General features: G+C 44.2%; 1 protein-coding gene across 1 annotated transcript in view; it reads right to left on the bottom strand.

Annotated features, from left to right (window-relative positions):
* Positions 1 to 1,579: 1,579 nt before the first annotated feature.
* The window catches only part of LOC126361221 (uncharacterized), a 32,644-nt gene continuing 12,146 nt past the window's right edge, over positions 1,580 to 22,077 (bottom strand). The window contains exons 2-4 of the mRNA XM_050007772.1: positions 13,744 to 13,859; positions 8,569 to 8,831; positions 1,580 to 2,022 (exon numbers count right to left, since the gene is read on the bottom strand). Of these exons, the coding sequence (XP_049863729.1) occupies positions 1,928 to 2,022; positions 8,569 to 8,831; positions 13,744 to 13,859 (474 nt within the window). The 3' untranslated portion in view covers positions 1,580 to 1,927. The remainder of the gene's footprint in view (positions 2,023 to 8,568; positions 8,832 to 13,743; positions 13,860 to 22,077) is intronic.

Here is a 22,077-nt window from a genome sequence, read left to right as displayed (position 1 = left end):
ATTAGAAGGGAACTAATTTGAAGAGGACAACACCAAAATTGGCTAAAACGGTAAGAAATATTTTTTTCACAACTGTCTCATTACTTTACTGTCACACCTCGTATACCTACTTGCGTTCTCCTGAGAACGTACGATCGTTAATACTGTTTCCGTCTAAATAAAACTGTTTTAGAACATCCACCGTATGCTTATATGAAAAACGAACGGAAATGTAAAACTGCAAAACAAAGCTGTCATCAATGAGCGAATAGCTTAGAAAAGGATTTCCGTAAACATTAACGCAAATAATCAGAATCGACAGCAAACGAACACCGAGCACAATAATTCGGGTACACATGTCAACGTCTTATGCAGAACCTGAAGAGAGAGAAAATATGTGAGCATATCGAACTGGTAATTCAGTGTGTAAAGGGAGATGAAAATGTAATCATCATGGGAGATTCAAATGCATCTGCAGTTAAAAGAATAGAAGAAAGGGCTACGGGAGAATATGGTGTAGGCAGTAGGAATGAGAGAGGAGAAAGACTAATTGTGTATTGCAACAAATTTCAGCTAATAATAGCAAATACTCTGCAGTTCTCAACAGTTTTGCATTATCTTATACTACAAGCACATCACATTAAAGTCATTGGCTCGTTCGAGTCAAGAGAACATTAAATTTCGATTCGATAATTCGCACACCGAATGCTCTCCCATGTTGTTTCTCTCTTTGTCTGTGTGTGTGTGTGGGGGGGGGGGGGGGTGATATACGGTTTGAGAATGGTGTGAAAGACAATGATTTATACCACGTTATAAAACGAGAATTATGGTCTTAGTATTTCCTTTGTAGGTTATATGAGGACAGCCCTCTAAGCTGGATATCTCTCTTGGATACCCTGCCTGCGAAGTAGCGCAGCGGTAAGACACCGGACTTCTACTCGGAAGGGCAGTGATTTAATCGCCGTCCGGCCATCCAGGCGTAGATTCTCAGTTATTTCCCGAAATCGCCTAAGGTGAATGCTGGGATGGTTCCTCTGAAAAGACTGAGCGAAATCGAGGCAGTGGTTAGCACACTCGACCCGCATTCGGCAGGACGACGTTTCAAATCCACGTCCGGCCATTCTGATTTAGATTTTCCGGGATGGTTCCTTTGGAGCGTCACAGCCAGTTTTCTTCCCCAATCAGGGCTCGTGCTCCGTCTCTAACGAATTCACCGTTGACGGGACGTTAAAACCTAATCTTTTTTCCGTCTCTCCTCTTTGGTGACGTTCACTTGCAGATTTGCATGCTGTTGGTCTCGTACTAGTATTGTTGAGAAGTTGTGTAGCTGGAGATAAAGCAAGCTTATTTCATACAAGACCCCTGATCGCGTTAGACTTGGCCTGTGAAAAGTTTTGCTCGCTCAAAAATGTTGTCGACACCGTTCAAATGTTCCAGCCAGTACTGCAGGGTTGTTGTAGAATTCATATGACTCTCGAAAACCCAGTAATAGGACTATCGTGTGGATGTGTCTTTAAAAACAGGAGACGGAATTATGGAAGGCAGTTCTGGAATCTTGATGATACAGTACATATCCATGGAGAATAGAGTAGTATAAGCATTTTAGAAGGAAATATTTATTTCAAAATATTAGCTACACGAAAACTAAGACTACGTAAACATCTCAAATAAATACAAAAGGTAATTGCATTGTAGACGTGTAAAAAAATAAACATTATTGTAATGTACAGGTATCTTTGGTAGTCGCTATTCCCTGAGAGTGTAGGAGTTGGCTGGGGGGCACCACTCGGTGCTGTCGTCTCGGTTAGCGGAGACCAGAAGAGGGCGCCGCCGCGGCTGTAGCACAGAGTAGACCACCTGCGGCTGCGCCGGCGTCCAAGTGAGCGCCCAGCGAGCGCGCGGCAGCCGTGCAGCCCACGTCCGCGACCCGCGAGGCGGATGCAGGGACTCACGCTATGGCGATGTCCGAACACGTGCGGAACGTCTCCTGCGGCCCGCAGCCCAGGCCTTGCGTTCCGTCGTCACACACGCCCCAGTTGTTGCCTACGAAAACACCACTCAGTTACCTTTCTACCTGAACAAAGAATCTCGCTGTGCGTTACTAATTAACAATAGAAAATCAGTGTCCTGAATGAAACTTTCCTTCTGCAGCAGAATGTGCGCAGTTTTGAAACTGTGTGCCGTAACGCGACTCGAACCTGCAAACTGTCATATCTCTTTCAATGCTCATATAGAGCTATCAAGGCACGACACATGACACCATCCCCCTCCTCCACCCCCATACCCTCCCACCAATCGACCCACCGCATAGCTTTACTTTTGCCAGTACTTCTCCTATTTTGCAAGGTTCACAGAAGTTCTTCTACATATCTTGCGTGATAGCACTGCTGGAAGAAAGAATATTGCGAAGAAATGGATTGTCACAGCCTCGGGATTGCTTACTTGTCAGTCGGTAATCCACAGGGGGACAAACTACAAATTCAAAGGGCTGGCATTCTATCTCCAGTCAGTTGTAGGATACATGTTGTCACTTACTGCTTTTTCCGCATGTTTCAACTGTTTGTTTGTGTAAAAATTGTCAGGTGTCACGTTAATCTGCAGCTCGCCTCGATTACTAAGAGGGTTGCCCAGAAAATAATGCACCACATTTTTTTTCTCAGTCGAAAAAATTGCTACGAATGCGGAACGTTATGTATGTATTATTTGAAGTCTCCTGAGTGAACGCGTCAAGTTTCCGTCAATTCAGACATATAGCGTAGCTGCAGGACAGTTTCAAAATAGCGTCTGTAGGTGATGTACGCTGTAAGGAACGTGTCATCATTGAATTTATCACTGCAAAAGGAAGAAACTGTGGGCAATATTCACAAACGCTTTTCCAAAGTCTATGGAGCATCTGCTGTCGATAGAAGTACAGTTAGTCGCTCGGCACGGAGGGTGAGGTCATTAAAACGCGTTTCGGCGGAGCTCCACGATTTGCAGCGGTCGGGGAGACCATCCACGGCTGTCACACGTGATATACCTAACCTAGCTCCCTCCAACTTCCACTTGTTTGTGCCATTAAAGCATGCCGTCCGTGGAAGACGTTTAAGTGAAGCACTGGCTCCGCTATCAGGACAAAAATTAGTACCAACAGGGCACAGACGGCCGAACGCTGAAGGAAGGCCCCATATAACGGGACGGAGATTACGTAGAAAATAGGGTATGTAGATAAAACACCATTGTTTCGTGTGTATAACTCTCATTATGTTTAACAAAGAATTGTTGAAGAAAAAAATGCAGTACGTTACTTTCTGGGTTACAGGAGGACCCAGCAGAGGTACACTTGCTGAAGCACTGCTGTCTTGGGAGAAGTACTGGAAGAATTGAAGCTGAGAGAGATGGACTGATTCGTGCCTCCACAACACAATCGGTAACAGCTTTGTCTGCCAAAGTCGAATCCCAGTCTGGCACGCAGGTGTCAGGAAGTTGCAAGGCAGTGCACACTCCGTTGAAAAGATACATTCTGGAAGCAAACACTAGGATATGGCAAAGCAATTTCTCAGCTCTAACTTTTCTTACAGGAGTGCTAGTCCAGCAGGGGGAGTGGGAGAGTTTTCGTGAATTTGAAAAGTATGAGTGACCAGTGAACTGTAATGACGGTTCACGAGTCATATCTGGATAGCTCACTCGGTATGAGCATTGCCCGGGAAATGGAAGGTTCCAGATTCTAGTTTTACTGTCTGGAGCTTTAACAAAATCCTTGTATTACGCACTTCCATTTGTGAAAATTACAGCACTGTCAAGGAAGCATGGATAAGGTATGAAAGTTACAGCGCACCGAGAGCAGTGTATGGCATCTGCAAGATTAGAATTACGGGACGACTCCGCGTTTCTGAGTTTAACATTGCCCTCAGAACGTCTGCATTGGGAATGCATTGCGTCTTGCCAGTCATAATCGTTACACGAGAGGGTGACACTCTTAGCTGAGATGAAAAGGTTCCGCGTGACCAAATCGTAGAGTTATGAACATAGGTGAATGGTTGCCTTTTTCAGCAATTAGGTTTGTTGCATCGTGAAAAGGTAGTTCCTGAGCGCGCAGTCACGCTCTTCACCTATGCGACGTTGACGGAGTGTAGGGGTTCAGAGTTATTATTGCCATAACGTAAGTGTGCCTCTCTCTGCCCTTACAATCCGCTCGCGCCTGCTGTACTGTGAACTACTTACATGTACTGTACACATCCCTTGGTGGATCACACTCCAGCTGCTAAACCAAATGTGACGTCAGTACAGTAAAGTATCGTCTGGTAACTTATCACCGTCTGTTTCGGTGTGAATATCGTGATTCACTCATACTGTTTCTTTTTTGAGGAACAGTCCACTAAAGAGACAGCTTACACTACACTCGTTCGTCCTCTGTTAGAATATTGCTGCGCGGTGTGGGATCCTTACCAGGTGGGATTGACGGAGGACATCGAGAGGGTGCAAAGAAGGGCAGCTCGTTTTGTATTATCGCGTTATAGGGGAGAGAGTGTGGCAGATATGATACACGAGTTGGGATGGAAGTCATTACAGCATAGACGTTTTTCGTCGCGGCGAGAGCTTTTTACGAAATTTCAGTCACCAACTTTCTCTTCCGAATGCGAAAATATTTTGTTGAGCCCAACCTACATAGGTAGGAATGATCATCAAAATAAAATAAGAGAAATCAGAGCTCGAACAGAAAGGTTTAGGTGTTCGTTTTTCCCGCTCGCTGTTCGGGAGTGGAATAGTAGAGAGATAGTATGATTGTGGTTCGATGAACCCTCTGCCAGGCACTTAAATGTGAATTGCAGAGTAGTCATGTAGATGTAGAACAGTAATTCTGCTGCATTAAAGGCACATGGGGCAAATTCTTCTGATCTCTACAACGTGGCGCAAGACAAAAAATTCAGAGGCCTTTGTTGCCTGTTAATGGACTTGCTGTAGTTACTGGACCTTCTCCATAGTCTTCAGAAGGCTTCTTCAAGCTAACACTTGTATTCAGTGTTAATAAATAGAGCTTGTTATTAAAACTTACCTAAATACTTGGATGTATCGGTGGTCTCCATATTATCGTTCAAGGAATTTTGTCAAGTTAGCAATCAGAAATTGAGTATATGAGCTACTTAATCAACTAACTGTCAGCAACGTCTGTCTCTCGCCTTTCATGTGTTGAGTACGAGACGCCACTTTGGAGTAACACTTCTGGTACCGGATAAGCGGACGTCGCAGTAACTCATGACGGGCTAGCCATAGTGATCTATCTGATTCCAGTTACTATACAGGGTGTTACAAAAAGGTGCTGCCAAACTTTCAGGAAACATTCCTCACACACAAATAAAGAAAAGATGTTACGTGGACATGTGTCCGGAAACGCTTAATTGTCATGTTAGAGCTCATTTTAGTTTCGTCCAGCTACGCTCAATGGAGCACGTTATTATGATTTCATGTGGGATATTCTACCTGTACTGCTAGAACATGTGCCTTTACAAGTACGACACAACATGTGGTTCATGCAAGACGGAGATCCTGCACATTTCAGTCGAAGTGTTCGTACGCTTCTCAACAACAGATTCGGTGACCGATGGGTTGGTAGAGGCGGACCAATTCCATGGGCTCCACGCTCTCCTGACGTAAACCCTCTTGGCATTCATTTATGGGGGCATTTGAAAGCTCTTTTCTACGCAACCCCGGTACCAAATGTAGAGACTCTTCGTGTTCGTATTGTGGACGGCTGTGATACAATACGCCATTCTCCAGGGCTGCATCAGGGATTCCATGCGACGGAGGGTGGATGCACGTATCCTGGCTAACGGAGGACATTTTGAACATTTCCTGTAAAAAAGTGTTTGAAGTCACGCTGGTACGTTCTGTTGCTGTGTGTTTCCATTCCATGATTAATGTGATTTGAAGAGAAGTAATAAAATTAACTCTAACATGGAAAGTAAGCGCTTCTGGACACATGTTCACATAACATATTTTCTTTCTTTGTGTATGAGGAATGTTTCCTGAAAGTTTGGCCGTACCTTTTTGTAACACCCTGTATAGGTGATCCATCGTTTGGAATCACTCAAGAATGCCTAGCTGTAGCGACAAATAATTTAAATTCAGCGAAATTAATGGATCGGTGTGGGTAATATAATAAAGATGTGAAAAGCAGGAAATCTGTGTTAGAGTTCTGGTCTGGCATAAGTTAGCAATAGTCGCGACGTATTCTTACCTGTAACGCAACTAATGGACCTCACTGCTCGGGCATCATTTTCAACCTTTTCGACTCAGCTCGAGATAGGAGATACTAGATGCGCTCGCTCTCAGGTACACGCAGACGCCAGCATGCACTTTCTTACGCCACCAATGTCTCTCAGAGAACAACTGCCATCTGGAACATCGTCACCACTCCCCCCCCCCCCCCTTCCCTTCACAAATGCCAACCGTGCATCATCCCATATTATTCGTAAAACATTGCCAAGTGGCGACATCCGAGCAAGCCGCAGCATGTATGTGTACGATGGTTCAGAATGATGCCAGCCTCGCGGTTACTGAAACAGCTGCGGGTCGTGTGCTCACAACGAGCCTTCTATGGTTCCAAAGAGCCTACCTCTGTCACTAACCGTTCGAAATAAAAAACTTGTTGGCTATTCTAGACCAGTGGTTCCCGACCTCTGGAGAAAGGAGAGAGGATTCAATTTTCTGAAGCGTGAAAATAAAAACGGCTCGATTTTGGTTTCGTGACGACTCTATAATATTCATAGAAATAATCTCTGTCATCACTATTTCGTTAACTTCTAACATTTATTTCATCATCATCATCATCATCATCTGCTATTTGACACACACTGTTGTTCAAAGGCCTTCTCTCAACCATTCCATATGCTGCTGTTTTAAGCAATAAGAGTCCTCCGTAGTCCTGTACGTCTCCTTGTTTGATCTTTCGCCTGTCCTGCACCTCGGTCTTTTCATATCTCTTGCAGTTCAGTAAATAACTTCCTCCATCCATCTACTATGTACTCGCTTGGTTACATATCTCGCCCACCTCCATTTCGTTTTTATTATGTCCATAATTACGTCTTCGACACCATTCTGTTCTTCAATCAAGTATTATTTCAGATGTGCTCCACAGCTTTTACAAAAGACTTGTTGTATAAACCATTTTTTAAAAATTTGGTCTGCCAGACGAAAACATTACTTTAGGAACTAGTTGAACAACAAGACAGATTTCAGCAGCTTTTTGGCGTTTTTACATCAGATTGTGTTGTCTAATCCACTTCTTTTTTTCATCTATCTCTCGCAGCTTCTTCCATTACATATCTGTCCACTGCTGCTTAAGCAACTCGCCTGCTCTTGATCGGTTTTCACAGCAAAAGTGCACTTCTCTCTGCTATAACTCAAAAAACATACTTACTGAATACTTTAGTTTTTGATATATCGACAACTTCATTTTGAGAGATGTGTTCACTTTACTAAAAGCTACTCCCTGTTCTTACCATTCTGTTTTTTTGTGCGTCCAGTTGAGTACTCAGTACTTATCACCAGTAATGCATCTACTTTTATGAATTGGAAAATTGACGAATAAATGTCTGGGTTCTCTGACCATTTTCGATGAATGAAAGAATATTTTCTGATACTGAAATTCGAATGGAAGTACAATTTCTTAGCCTCCACGAAGACAACACACTGAAGGTAGACTTTGACAATACAAAAGGCAAAATTTTGATGAAAGATTATCCGCAAGTATCCTTCATTGTAATAAAGAGCACGATAATGTTGATTCAATTTGCTATATCTTACTGGTTTTAAAAGCCACCGTGGTACCAGTACATAAATTAGTTTGCCACAGTCTCTGATTTAAGTGTTTCCACACTCGCTTGTGACACAATCTGTTTGGTTTCAATAAAGTGGACAAGACTATTCTCCTAACTTCGTCTAACGCCTATCCACAAAGATCGGGGAACAAATATAATTGATTCCTATTCTGTTTTAGAAAGCCAGGACACAGAATACTGTTATAGCAACCCATCCTTCTGACAGCTACATTAATTTTCGCAGCTTCCTTGGAAATTTCAGAAACGAGTAGGCAATGTGTCAGAATCGGATTTCACCCTCCCTTTTCCTCTCTATTATTCTGCATTGATTTATTACAACGCAAACACATCATTAGACCACAATAACAGTTTTTTACATTCATCACTCTATACTGTCACACATTTAATGCTTCTCCTACAGATCGCAGGAATATAGTGGCAAACCTTTGTCATTGAAACTCGAAGGGGAAAATTATGCGAGATTTTTGCAGTGTGCATAAAAGTCGTTTCTGAGTATGAGTTCTGATCTCCTCCCCCCCCCCCCTCCCCTTCTCCCCACTCTCCCCCCAACTACGTTTGTGCACACTGAATACTGATTCGTGTGAGTTCCCTGATAATCCCTTGCACATCCGTATGACTTCTGTATTCTCGTATCTCCGATATTGTTTTTGTAATTACGTTTGCCTGATTGTGAATATCGAGGCATGTGAAATGTTAGGATATTGCACTACATCAACGTCAAGCGATCTAAATATTCATATTGCCTCAGAGTGTGGTAAGTGGCACAAACCTGCGACATAGGTCCACTGGAGGACGCACTGTTTGCACTCGAGGTCGTCTGGCAGCTGCAGCTCCACGGAGTAGTAGCCCGTGTCGTTGGACGGCAGCTCGTACTCGGTGCTGCCATCTGTGAGAGACAGCGGCCACTTGGAGAAGCATTCCTCCGTTTCTAGCTGGCCCTCCTCTTCGAGCGGACAAAGGCGGAAGACGAAGTAGCCCATATGGTTCGCCGTTATTAGCGCTGTAGCGTTTATGACGCTAGCGCGTTCGTACCTACAAAGCAATGTATTTTACTTTAGTTAATAATTTGTTGTACTCTTCTCACAGAAACACAAAGAAAATTGCACATACAAATTTAGCGCAGGCGTCAAAGACTGCACCGCCGCTAGGAGTGAAGATCACGGTTTAGACATTTGTTGAGTTGAAAGTGGCGAGATGATAGGCATAAGGCAGGCCCAGGAGTTACTAGCTTGTGTGAACTGTAGGACTATCCTCAGTGACATGTCGCTGTTCCCCAAATTCCGAGATGAAGACTTTAAACTGAACAATGTCTTCCGGATTCCCGAAACGTTATGCTACCTCGGAGGCCGTAAAGCTATGAATCTACAATGCAGCTAAGAAAGAACAGGGGGTCTTAATTAGTGAATTTTAAGAAAGTAAATTTATAAATTTTTACCAAGGCCAATCGCCAGCCAGCCGGATCTTTTGAAGAGTTATTTTATTTAGACAACCAGCTTCCGCATCTCAATAATCCCACCTTTAGGCCCCTGTGCACTCCAGGATCAAGTCTTTGAAGTAAACACTCCTAAAACGAATTCATGGAATCCAAATACTGATAGCTCCAGTTATGCAAGTATCGATACGATTCATCTGATTGTCTATACATGGAGTGCATAAAGGACTGAAGATGGGATTATTGAGATGCCGAAACTGGTTGTCTAAATAAAGTAGCTTCTCAAAACATCCGGCTGGCTGGCGATTTTCCTTGCAAAAGTTTGACCTGTTGCTGCGCTGCATCAACAAATTATTCACAGAGATTGACAAATTTAGTTAGTAAGTGAAGCTATTTCAGTAATTTGTGACATTTTCGCAAATGTCATTTCTCCGAAAAGTTTCTAAATAAAATTATTGAATAATATGCTTATCAAAGAAAACATTGATCACCGCGTTAAAAGAGCACAGTGGTCGATTTGGAGTTCTGTAGATCGTGTAGAACTAGTACCAGCGGTTTATAACGCCTCCACCACCTGACATAAGTCTTCGCAGTGACGTGGTGTGTGTGTGCCAGCTGATTGTATGGAATCAGTGCAGTAACATGGGCCGCCATGGGGACGTATGGGAATGGCAGGAAGCAGTTATCATGTTCGTACATGCCCATCATCACACCGTGAATGGAGTTGCTAGATATTTCGTACATCAACGCAGACTGTCCTGTGTTTTTGCAGGGAATGGTGTATAATTTGCGAAAGGGAACAGTGACCGTAAATGGATCCCACCCGACAGGGACCGGAGACGAATATTACACAGTCAATGACAATCTGTTCCCAGCCTGACGGGAATGTCAGGTGTTAGTGAATACAGGTCATTCTCAAGGAGTTTCCGGCAAACATTGCAAAGAAACTGCATGCTGTGGACTTGTGGAGTCGGGTACCGCGCAAAATGGCGTTCCCACAGCGATACGTTTTCAATGGGCCAGACAGTTTAGGAAATGGACAGTAGTTAACTGGAGGATTGTAGTGTGTCCCGATTCGCGATTCGCCTCTTTTCAGATGATGCGACGCGTCGATTGCATTGACAGCCCGATCAGGCGCTTTGCCCGCGGTGTATGGAGAGTGTAGTTTTGGTCGTGTGTGGTTGTTATGTGATGTTTTGAAGACGTTTTTCGTATAGTGATTCGGACCAGCTCATTCAAATTACCGATGAAATGAAGCTGGCTGTTTATTGCAACGTTCTCGATGACAAAGTGTTGTCCTCTGAACTACATCTTGAAACCTCCCCTTAGAAAAATTTATGAATTACTGTGCTGGTAAACCCGTTACGTTATTTGATTTTCAAACAGTTGAGCAAAACTGAACGTACTCAGGCATTTCTCTCTTTACTTATTCAGATCATCACTAAACTGACACACAATATTTTTAGCGCAACGCAATCTGACTTTCAATAATCCCTACAAAAGAATGGCCCTGACTAACAATAACCTATACAACCTATACCTTACATGAATCACTTACCTCACAAAAATCTTCGTTACTCAAACTACTGCAATACAGCGAGCGCCAATACTGCCAGCTAAATAAAAGATTCGAACTACTGAAGGCACTAACTACTGACAGGCATAGTTCGCAAATGAAAGATTTTGATAGAGAACAAACACTGTATTTACCTTAATAATATTCAAAAGTCATTATATACACTCCTGGAATTGAAATAAGAACACCGTGAATTCATTGTCCCAAGAAGGGGAAACTTTATTGACACATTCCTGGGGTCAGATACATCACATGATCACACTGACAGAACCACAGGCACATAGACACAGGCAACAGAGCATGCACAATGTCGGCACTAGTACAGTGTATATCCACCTTTCGCAGCAATGCAGGCTGCTATTCTCCCATGGAGACGATCGTAGAGATGCTGGATGTAGTCCTGTGGAACGGCTTGCCATGCCATTTCCACCTGGCGCCTCAGTTGGGCCAGCGTTCGTGCTGGACGTGCAGACCGCGTGAGACGACGCTTCATCCAGTCCCAAACATGCTCAATGGGGGACAGATCTGGAGATCTTGCTGGCCAGGGTAGTTGACTTACACCTTCTAGAGCACGTTGGGTGGCACGGGATACATGCGGACGTGCATTGTCCTGTTGGAACAGCAAGTTCCCTTGCCGGTCTAGGAATGGTAGAACGATGGGTTCGATGACGGTTTGGATGTACCGTGCACTATTCAGTGTCCCCTCGACGATCACCAGAGGTGTACGGCCAGTGTAGGAGATCGCTCCCCACACCATGATGCCGGGTGTTGGCCCTGTGTGCCTCGGTCGTACGCAGTCCTGATTGTGGCGCTCACCTGCACGGCGCCAAACACGCATACGACCATCATTGGCACCAAGGCAGAAGCGACTCTCATCACTGAAGACGACACGTCTCCATTCGTCCCTCCATTCACGCCTGTCGCGACACCACTGGAGGCGGGCTGCACGATGTTGGGGCGTGAGCGGAAGACGGCCTAACGGTGTGCGGGACCGTAGCCCAGCTTCATAGAGACGGTTGCGAATGGTCCTCGCCGATAGCCCATGTGCAACAGTGTCCCTAATTTGCTGGGAAGTGGCGGTGCGGTCCCCTACGGCACTGCGTAGGATCCTACGGTCTTGGCGTGCATCCGTGCGTCGCTGGGGTCCGGTCCCAGGTCGACGGGCACGTGCACCTTCCGCCGACCACTGGCGACAACATCGATGTACTGTGGAGACCCCACGCCCCACGTGTTGAGCAATTCGGCGGTACGTCCACCCGGCCTCCCGCATGCCCATTATACGCCCTCGCTCAAAGTCCGTCAACTGCACATACGGTTCACGTCCACGCTGTCGCGGCATGCTACCAGTGTTAAAGACTGCGATGGAGCTCCGTATGCCACGGCAAACTGGCTGACACTGACGGCGGCGGTGCACAAATGCTGCGCAGCTAGCGCCATTCGACGGCCAACACCGCGGTTCCTAGTGTGTCCGCTGTGCCGTGCGTGTGATCATTGCTTGTACAGCCCTCTCGCAGTGTCCGGAGCAAGTATTGTGGGTGTATATATATATATATTATTCCAAATTTACTCTTTCTGATGGACACAGGTCCAGATCGTCCGCTCTCAAAATTCTGCCATCTCCCCACATACACCACTGCTGGCGGCTCACCTTCAACTGCGCAACGCTACGCGCTGTTCACATCCAACTGCCCAACACTACAATAGCAAACATTCCAAGAAAGCCAACCAGCCCCAGACTGCACAGGGCACAGTCAGTAATGTTCATACAGAGCGCTACGTGGCGTTACCAACATAAAAACCTAAACAGCCTACTTACAATCTTCATTATGGTTTTGCTGCGGACCCTCCCGTCTTCCAAGACGCCAACAGCCATGATCACAAGGCTGCACACATACGTCCTTTGTTTAACGAACACTGTAGCACATCGACTGGCCCAACTACTGAGACTACCTGGAAGAGTGAGTGAAGCTTAGCAACCAAGATGCACACAATTTGGCAACTCCAAACGCTCCACCAGTGGCTTCAGCTGGATTTGGCATACGTGATATATGGACTCTCTTTCTTGCCAAATCAAAGCCACTACACCGAGCGAGGTGGCGCAGTGGTTAGCACACTGGACTCGCATTCGGGAGGACGGCGGTTCAATCCCGTCTCCGGCCATCTTGATTTAGGTTTTCCGTGATTTCCCTAAATCGTTTCAGGCAAATGCCGGGATGGTTCCTTTGAAAGGGCACGGCCGATTTTCTTCCCAATCCTTCCCTAACCCGAGCTTGCGCTCCGTCTCTAATGACCTCGTTGTCGACGGGACGCTAAACACTAACCACCACCACCAAAGCTATTACAAAGGCTAGAGGCTGCATTGGCGTGGTCTTTCCTGGGAATTATTAGTTTCTTGTTCATTGTACTTACTTATTATTAACAAAAACATGTTGTAGTCAGCTTTAGGTTCTAGGTATAGTGCTAGGGCTATTCGTATAAGTTGGTCGCAGCGTACACAAACGAGAACTTGTACCTTCCGAGGGGAGAAGACCAAAGCGGAGCCTTCGGCTCGCAAGGACTGGCAACCCACGTCCGTTGTCTGAGCTCCTGCGAAAGCAGACCTGGCGTAATGATCATTTGGATTGTATAAGCCTTCTGGTGTTACGAGGGCAGCACTGGAACCCCATCGTGGACAAGGAGCAGTCTCTTCACTCATTGCAAAATAGGAAAAGAAAACTACGAGCAATGCACAACACAAAGAAAGCGGAATACGCAAAGGCTTTCGCCAATGTCTACAGCACTATCGTTTGTTGAGGACTACAGTGTCGTAAACGGTGTAGCAGTGTATTAAGCAATCATAGACCAAACGCCCCTTACAAAATTGCCACGACGAACTGTCAGCACAGTGGCAGGCCTACACGTGTACCGACAGTAGACGAGTAAAATGAGTGACTCACGTGGCTGCGATGACGGACAGGCCGAACTCGCCGCCGTTCTCCTGCGGGCGCGGCCTCTCCAGCGAGTAGTCGTCGCCGCACTCCCCGCACCGGCCGCCGTTCTTCTGCCACTGCGCCTGCGCACACAACGCCGGGCATCACCACACCAGTCGAGGGCGCGTTGTCTCACGCCAGTATAAGCCCACAATTACACAAAGAATTAGCTCAACGCAAGAGAGTAAGCGTAATCACAGTCATGGACTGTGCGGCTGATCCCGGTTGAGGTTCAAGTCCTCCCTCGGGCATGGGTGTTTGTCCTTAGGATAATTAAGGTTACTTAGTGTGTAAGCGTAGGACTGATGACCTTAGCAGTTAAGTCGCGTGAGATTTCACACGCATTTGAACATTTGAACACTTAGGACAAATATTCGTACCTCTTTTTCCAGAAACAAGCCTGCAATACATTAAGAACTAATTTGCCGTTGTAACATTACAGGACATATTGGGACATATTGAAGTATTCGATACTGTAGACTTTTAGGGGATCTCGATACAGATATGCAAAATGTAAAGGGAAACTTTGGTGATGTTTAAATATTGTACTGTGTCAATATTAGGACATTTTGCACAGAAAGAACAAAAATAGAATTAATGTAAATATATATTAGTGTTAGTAACTTATTTTCATTCAATTTTGTAATTATATTTCATTTTGTAAAAGAAAGACTCACTGTTTGCTGTAGCTCTGATTAATTTATGAATTATCAGTTTTGAGCTGAATTATTTCGTGTAATGGGGGCAAGATACTTTTAAGAGCTCACCAGCTAGATAGAAAGTCTGTGAATGAGCGTTTAATGCACACTTCTGGAACTTTCTATGGAGAAATTCTATATTATGATCGCAAAAATACGAAAACTTGTGAAAACTGTTTCATAACCTAATTTCGAAAGACGATTTGTATCAAGAAATATTGCTAAAAAGATTTATTTACGTTTTGAAACACGATTTAAATCATTTTACATATAAATAGTTGTTCTAAATCACTCAAGAAATATCCAGAATCAAATGTCAAGATATTTCTAGAAACATCGGTACAAATCTGGTGAAGGTTATCCAGAAGCTGGTAGAAAAATGTTATAAAATCTATTTGGAAATTATGCTTGTAAGAATTTATATGTACTGATCCTTTTACTTACTTTAATCTGTACTAAAATTCTGTAATGTCTAATTTAGTTTTAAGTCGTGAATTGCTATCGTATTGTAAACAAAACATTGTCAAAGTCTCTCATTGTTTGGAAAGATATTAATACACCTAGGAGTTGTCAGTTGCCAGTTCGGATATGCAGTGCGGTTAGCTCGGAGAGTCAGTTGTTGAGTCTGTGAAGTCTGGCAGTTCTGTTTGTAAATAAACGTCTGTAATGGATAATTACTTGTTGTCGTCAATATGAACTCAAGACCTTTTGCACGAAGCAGACACCTCCTAATGCAACGTTTTAATTTGGTGTTGAGGAGCTGAAATGTTATAACTTGGTGCAGAAAGTCCTGGGACGTTATAAGTTGGTTGAGGAAGATGGGATGTTATACTGTCCATTAGTATTGCAAGACCTCGAAGAATACCAAGTAACAATGTTTTACGCATTGTGTCGGTAAAATATACACGATTAAACCTGTAGGTGGTTTGAAGGTATGCTTGGTCCGAAATTTAGTACATTGGCCCTAACCCGGCTGGCACTTGAGTCGAACTGATCTTGAATGCAGAGACAGATAAGTTGCTCCATACTGATTCAACTATGGTAAAGTTCATAATCCGTAGTGGCCAGTAACTGGTGGCCCGCCAGTCTCTCGGCAACCCATGAGCAGATGTTTTCAGTGGGGGAGAGCTCTGAAGAATGTTCTTTCCAGAGCGAAAGTTGAACATCTTCTGTATCGAGGTCAGTCAGGATAACACAGGCAACACGGGGTAATGTGCTATCTTGTTGAAAGATAACGTCACGGAGATCGAAGATGGGGCACAGCCACCGGCCTTAACACGTCTCGAAAGTAATTCCTGCGGTTTAAATTACTGACTATGTGAACCAGAAGTGAGTTGAGTGAGATTTTCACTCTGCAGCGGAGTGTGCGCTGATATGAAAATTCCTGGCAGATTAAACCTGTGTGCTGGACCGAGACTTCAACTCGGGACCTCAGTTGGTAGAGCACTTGCCCGCGAAAGGCAAAGATTCCGAGTTCGAGTCTCGGTCCGGCACACAGTTTTAGTCTAAAAAAATGGTTCTGAGCACTATGGGACTTAACATCGCAGGTCATCAGTCCCCTAGAACTTAGAACTACTTTAACCTAACTAACCAAAGGACAGCACACACATCCATGCCCGAGGCAGGATTCGAACCTGCGACCGTAGCGGTCGCGCAGTGCCAGACTGAAGCACCTAGAGCCGCTCGGCCACATCTGCCGGCAGTTTTAATCTGCCAGGAAGTTTCATATCAGCGCACACTCCGCTGCAGAGTGAAAATCTCATTCTGGAAACATCCCCCAGGCTGTGGCTAAGATGTCTCCGCAATATCCTTTCTTTCAGGAGTGCTACTTCTGCAAGGTTCGCAGGACAGCTTCTGTAAAGTTTGGAAGGTAGGAGACAAGGTACTGACAGAAGTAAAGCTGTGAGGACGGGGCGTGATTCATGATTGCATAGCTCAGTTGGATGCCGGCACGGTATCTCAACTTGTTCGGTCAGAGGGTTAGCTACCTTCTGTAATAAAAAACTGAGTGAACGGCTCAACGAACAACCTGAACGGGTGTCATGGGAGGTCCGCCCCGAACATATACAACGAACAATATATAGAAAAAAAAAATGTTGGTAGAGCACTTGCCCGCGAAAGGCAAAGATCCCGAGTTCGAGTCTCGGTCCGCCACTAAGTTTTAATCTGCTAGGTAGTTTCAGAAGTGAGTTGTTTTGTACACGACCATAGCACAAACAAAATTCTGTCACGGTCGTTTTAAAAAACATTCACATCTTTGTACTTGTGGAGAAGAAAAAGAAGACGTGAACCACACAATAATAGGACGTTCTGAAAAGACAGACAGGCTAGATGAGACATTAAACCAACTGAGTGCTATGATGTACAAAGGACCCTGCCTTGCGTTACCATTCTTTTGGCAACAACATGCGTTAGGGTGTTAACTCATACATACAGCTGTCAAGGAATTAGAAGTGTTCATATAAACAACCACGTCAAAATCTAGATCCTTCGGGAATGGCAGGGAGTAGCAGGAGACCAGCAACACGATAACATATGCGTGAGCAGCCACTCCGAAGCAGCAGAGCAGAAACGAACAATTGCGATGCCTGGAGGACGGAAGCAGTTACTTAATACATCAGAAGACAAAAAGGACACGGGGACATCAAGTGATGTGTATATGTACACATTTATTGAGTTAAAAATTATTCACCTTTTGTTACAAATGACTTTAATTTAAATTTTGCGCATAGATAAGCTTAATGTGAACATTCCAATTAAACATACATACTTCTTGTGCCGGAAATGGATTTAAATTTGTACTTACATAACAGTTAAAACTGACAGTTGTTACTGATATGTATAAACTATGTTTGGTGGTATGGTCATGAAATCAAAAGCCAAAAAATAAATAAATAAGAAACACCCAATGGTTCCCCATACCGTCACGCCAGGCTGTGTGAGTATGCCTACAAAGAATGCAGTCTGGTAACGTTCGTTCAATCTCTGGGCGCCCATACATATATATTTCTATCATGATGCTGTACGAAAAAGGGGATTCAGGTGAGATGAAGAGGACGTGACGTCACTCTTGTCGATGGGTGCACCACCGACGGCGCGGCTGGCTCTGGTGCTGCGTCAAGAGACGCCAAAACTCCGGTCGCCGTGATGGCAGTTCGTGGTGCTCCAGACATCGTCTCAGTGTTAGAGTGGATGTTAGTCTTACCACAAATAAACTCATTTACTGATTTCAGGAACGTGACGTGGCTCTGCGATCCTACAAGACCGATCGAATAATGTGTATGCCCACTCGGGTGCTAACCGCGTGGGCCGTTCAGGTCCTACATAACGAGTATGCCTAACCAAATCGCCCCCCCCCCCCCCTTCCAAATCATTGGTTCAATATTGACTTAACAGTCTAGAGATCGCGGGCAGTGAAATGCTGTCTCGTCAGGCCATGCTCCTGATTCTGTCTGATTCCAACAGGTGGTCCCATGGCGGCTGGTGTCAGTAGATTTTTTTCGGTGATAACTACCAACAGACACGGTTGCGCGTGTGCCTAGAATGGTCTACAAAGATACTGAAATATCTCATGGAAAATGGAACAACATTGTGAGTACCTTGACTACTACAAATAAACAGATCGACTTCCACATTGTTTTCATATGATGCAGTAACGATTTCATTAATGTCTTCTTCATCCCTAATCCCACAATTATCGCTATTCTCTTTACTGTCATCATCACATTCTGAGACAAATTCATTTATGGGGAAGTTCTCTACCGTTTACGACTATCCAAATCTGCAAGATAAGTTTTTTTTATTTGTGATTACTAATACTGTTCGTGTTTGGATTTCGTGAGGCATTTCTTGATCCAATAGAATTCGGTGCTTTGAGCACCCCAGTACACTGAATTCACCTTTCGTCGATCCGTGATGATCTTAGTATTGTCAACAAGAGTGTAGCTTCCGATTTCGTTCTTGTGAAATGCCAGAGGTATGCTATTGCTTATTTTCAAAATCCAATGAGGTTGGTGCGAACCCAGCTCTCATATAATTCACCAGGCAACTTCTCCTGCCCCATTGCACACACACACACACACACACACACACACACACACACACACACACACACACGGACGCACACACTCAAGTGTGAAACATCCAAGTCGTAGTTCGTTTACAAATTTATGATCGTTTACAAACTTCTAATTTGACTGATAATGGTGCCTTGTTCGTTAATTTCAGACGATTATGATCAGTATGACTTGACTGAAAAGGTAAAGATGTGATTTATAGTGTGCAGGTCGTCAGAGGCTATTTAATCGATATTTTAAAATCAAATGAACTGCAAGAAAAACACAGCGGTCCACAGAGAGGTTTATTGTTAAAATTAAGAGGGAACATTTCAAACTCTGTACGGTGGCTCGCGGATACGCATGTAGAGGTACCGGGTGACTGAGCTGGTATAGTTTAAGGAATTTTCGAACAAAAATAATTGAGGTTAGCAGTGCCAAGATTAGAATTAACCTCTTAATTAATGCGCCTTGGATATGTACTACATGTGTTCAACGTGTTTCGCGCCCTAAAGAAGTGAAAGGCTGATTGGCAACATCTGAGCTCCAGAGCGCGTGATAGAAATGAGAGGTCAAAAACTGTTCCATATGTCTTATCGACTCTATATGAGAAAGCTTTATCCTCTTTTGATGACGTACGACTTTTATCTGAAATACTTGTAATCTTAGTTTCGAGAGATTGTTTGTTACACGCAAACACTTATACCGACGATTATTTACCTTCTCTTCTTGTAATCTAATCAAATTGTGTAATTCCTTGTTTTGTTTGAGGCGGAATCCAGTGTGTCACTGAAGAAACTAATTAAATGTCTATCAGCATACAACTGGTTGATTGCTGGAACGCCTTGAAACAAAGATAGCAATTAGCTCATCGCAGAAGATCGTAGTATACTTTAACCCTCCGTTCGCATATCTCTAGTAAAAGGAGAGAAGGAGACTAGTGTTTAAAGTTCTGTCGACAACGAGGTCATTAGGGAAGGAGCACACGCTCGGGTTAGGGAAGTATGGAGAAGGAAATGGTTCAAATGGCTCTACGAACTATGGGACTTAACATCTGAGTTTATCAGTCCCCTAGAACTTAAGAACTACTTAAACCTAACTAACCTAAGGACATCACACACATCCATGCCCGAGGCAGGATTCGAACCCGCGACCGTAACAGCAGTGTGGTTCCGGACTGATGCGCCTAGAACCGCTCGGCCACAGCGTTTCAGAGGAACCTTCCCGGTATTTGCCTTATCAGTTTAGGGAAATCACGAAAAACCCAAACCACGATGGCTGGACGCGGGTTTGAACCGTCGTTCTCCCAAATGCGATTCCAGTGTATCTCTCGTAATGGACTGTCATGCTTCTCGTTGTCAATGGTGACAAATAAGTGTGGATTATTTTTTAATTAGCAGTAATAATTAGCGTCAAGTTCTTATTAATTTTGTCACTTAAAAGGGACCTTAGATTTATGTCGAATTTTGATTCTGAAACTAACCGTACTGCGGTTTGTCACAGCGTTTGCCGTATCCCATAAATCATCAGAGTTTTACGTTATACGTTATTGAGTAGAAATAACTCCGAACTAATATTTTTGGATGGCCTATAGAGAATTAGTGAAGGAAGTAAGTTTATAATCTCAAAACCTGAAGAATAAAAGCCGACTGTGGGTAGAATACTTTAGTGTACAGCCAGCAAATTGCTTTCGCAATTCTATATCTGTTAAAGTATTTCTCATTACTCGATCTTTAAGATATTTGCTAACAGAGTGTCGAAACGAAATAAGTAGATATTTGGATTTCAGCAGTAGACCGAAAGGCAGCTTTCAACAGAAGCGGTTAGTGACAGATCAGTGACAGTGCAGTTTGTAGTCTACAGAGATTTTGGGTACTAAATAAGTACCGTATATGGTCATCCTAAACTTATCGTCACTCCATACCACTTTGTACTTCTTGCTCGTACGTGCTTCTTTGTCTTTCTCTGAGTCTCCACCGGCGAAGGTGGGCTTGTTCGTCGGATATTGCAGGTCCATCAGGTGCTCTGTATTAAATTTGCCCTCGTTTCCTTTTGTGGCAAAATTACTCACCCTATAGACTGTTAAAGTAGTGTCCAATCCCTATGGTATGGAAATGCGCCCAACTAGAATGCCCTGCCAACAGTCTAAATTCAGATTTTCCGTTGTTCTCCTAGATCACTTTCAACACATGTAGCGATGGTTTCTTTGAATAGAACAGTTGATTGATTTCGCTGTCCTTTCCGAACCCGCCAATTCTCCTCATCTGACAACGTAGATGTCGAAGGGTTATCCACTTTATTTGCTTCCCTCTTCGTCATAAAGCAAGAGTACGTTAGTTCAGTGTTCCTATAGACGATCTAAATATTAGATCCTCACGTTCCTTTAAGTTATAAGTGATGACAACTATACCGAATGATTCCTAGATGTATGGTCCTTCTATGTATTCCGGGGAACAAAGGTGTCATTCTAGAAATTTATTCTGACAATGATTATACGTTGACTACGTCAACATTACTTGCATTCGGAGGAGGATAAAAGTATATTGAGAACGTTATTTATGACTTGCTGGTTTATGTATTTTATGCGACACTGCCAGATTTGAATTCTCTCGTTTGTCTCACTGGGATCATCAAGAGCGGTATCCTTGTGCAATAAGCGACTTATAGCTATAGCTATGGCTTCTCAGAGGCCATGCTCGTCACAGTGGCGGGAACAGTAGCTAACTAGTAATATCTAGGAATATGACTCTTCCTTCCATGTGTCAAGCCTTGATTTCCGTGATATATCTCTTTTTTTTTGGAGGTAGAAGGAAGAGGGCGGGGGTTGGGCTGAAGACCTGGCATGAGCTGCCCCCCCCCCCCCCCAAATCCCTCGGCCCCTACTTCAGTAGAAAAGGGTTGCTGGACGGAGCCGGTGTTTTCTATAACCGTCAGATTATTTTCCACAATTTAGTGAATAATTTATCTCTGGATGAGGGATTTTAACGAAAGTGCATTCTCTTTTCAGTCGTTTTCATTGCCTCAGTCCATAAGAAATTAGGGGAGGTTAGAAGTTCGATATCGTGGTCAGAAGTAATGAATGCCGTACTGTGCCATATACTGCTAGTATTTACCAGTTTTCTTGTACTTTAGACGTTGTTTCCAATGTTTCTTTCAGTTTTCGGATAATTTCTGTAGCATGGTCGTCATTCACCACAACTATCATGATCAGATCGGCCCATCCGGTTAGCCGTGAGGTCTAGCGCCTTGCTTCCCGAGCGGGAAGGCGTGCCAATCCCCGGAACGAATCTGCCCTGCGGATTAATGTCGAGGTCCGCTGTGCCGGCCAGTCTGTGGATGGTTTTCAAGGCGGTTTTCCATCTGCCTCGGTGAATGCGGTCTGATTCCCCTTATTCCTCCTCAGTTACACTATGTCGCCGATTGTTGCGCAAGCACTGTCTCCACGTACGCGTACACCATAATTACTCTATCACGCAAACATTGGGGTTACACTCATACCTGGAATGAGAGGTTTCCGTGGAGGGGGAGGGGGTGTCCACTGGGGGCCG

Source organism: Schistocerca gregaria, chromosome 1, assembly GCF_023897955.1.
Source record: "Schistocerca gregaria isolate iqSchGreg1 chromosome 1, iqSchGreg1.2, whole genome shotgun sequence".
Taxonomy (NCBI): domain Eukaryota; kingdom Metazoa; phylum Arthropoda; class Insecta; order Orthoptera; family Acrididae; genus Schistocerca; species Schistocerca gregaria.
The sequence above is the reverse complement of the archived record's forward strand: the minus strand, read 5'-3'. Positions and strand labels throughout refer to the sequence as shown.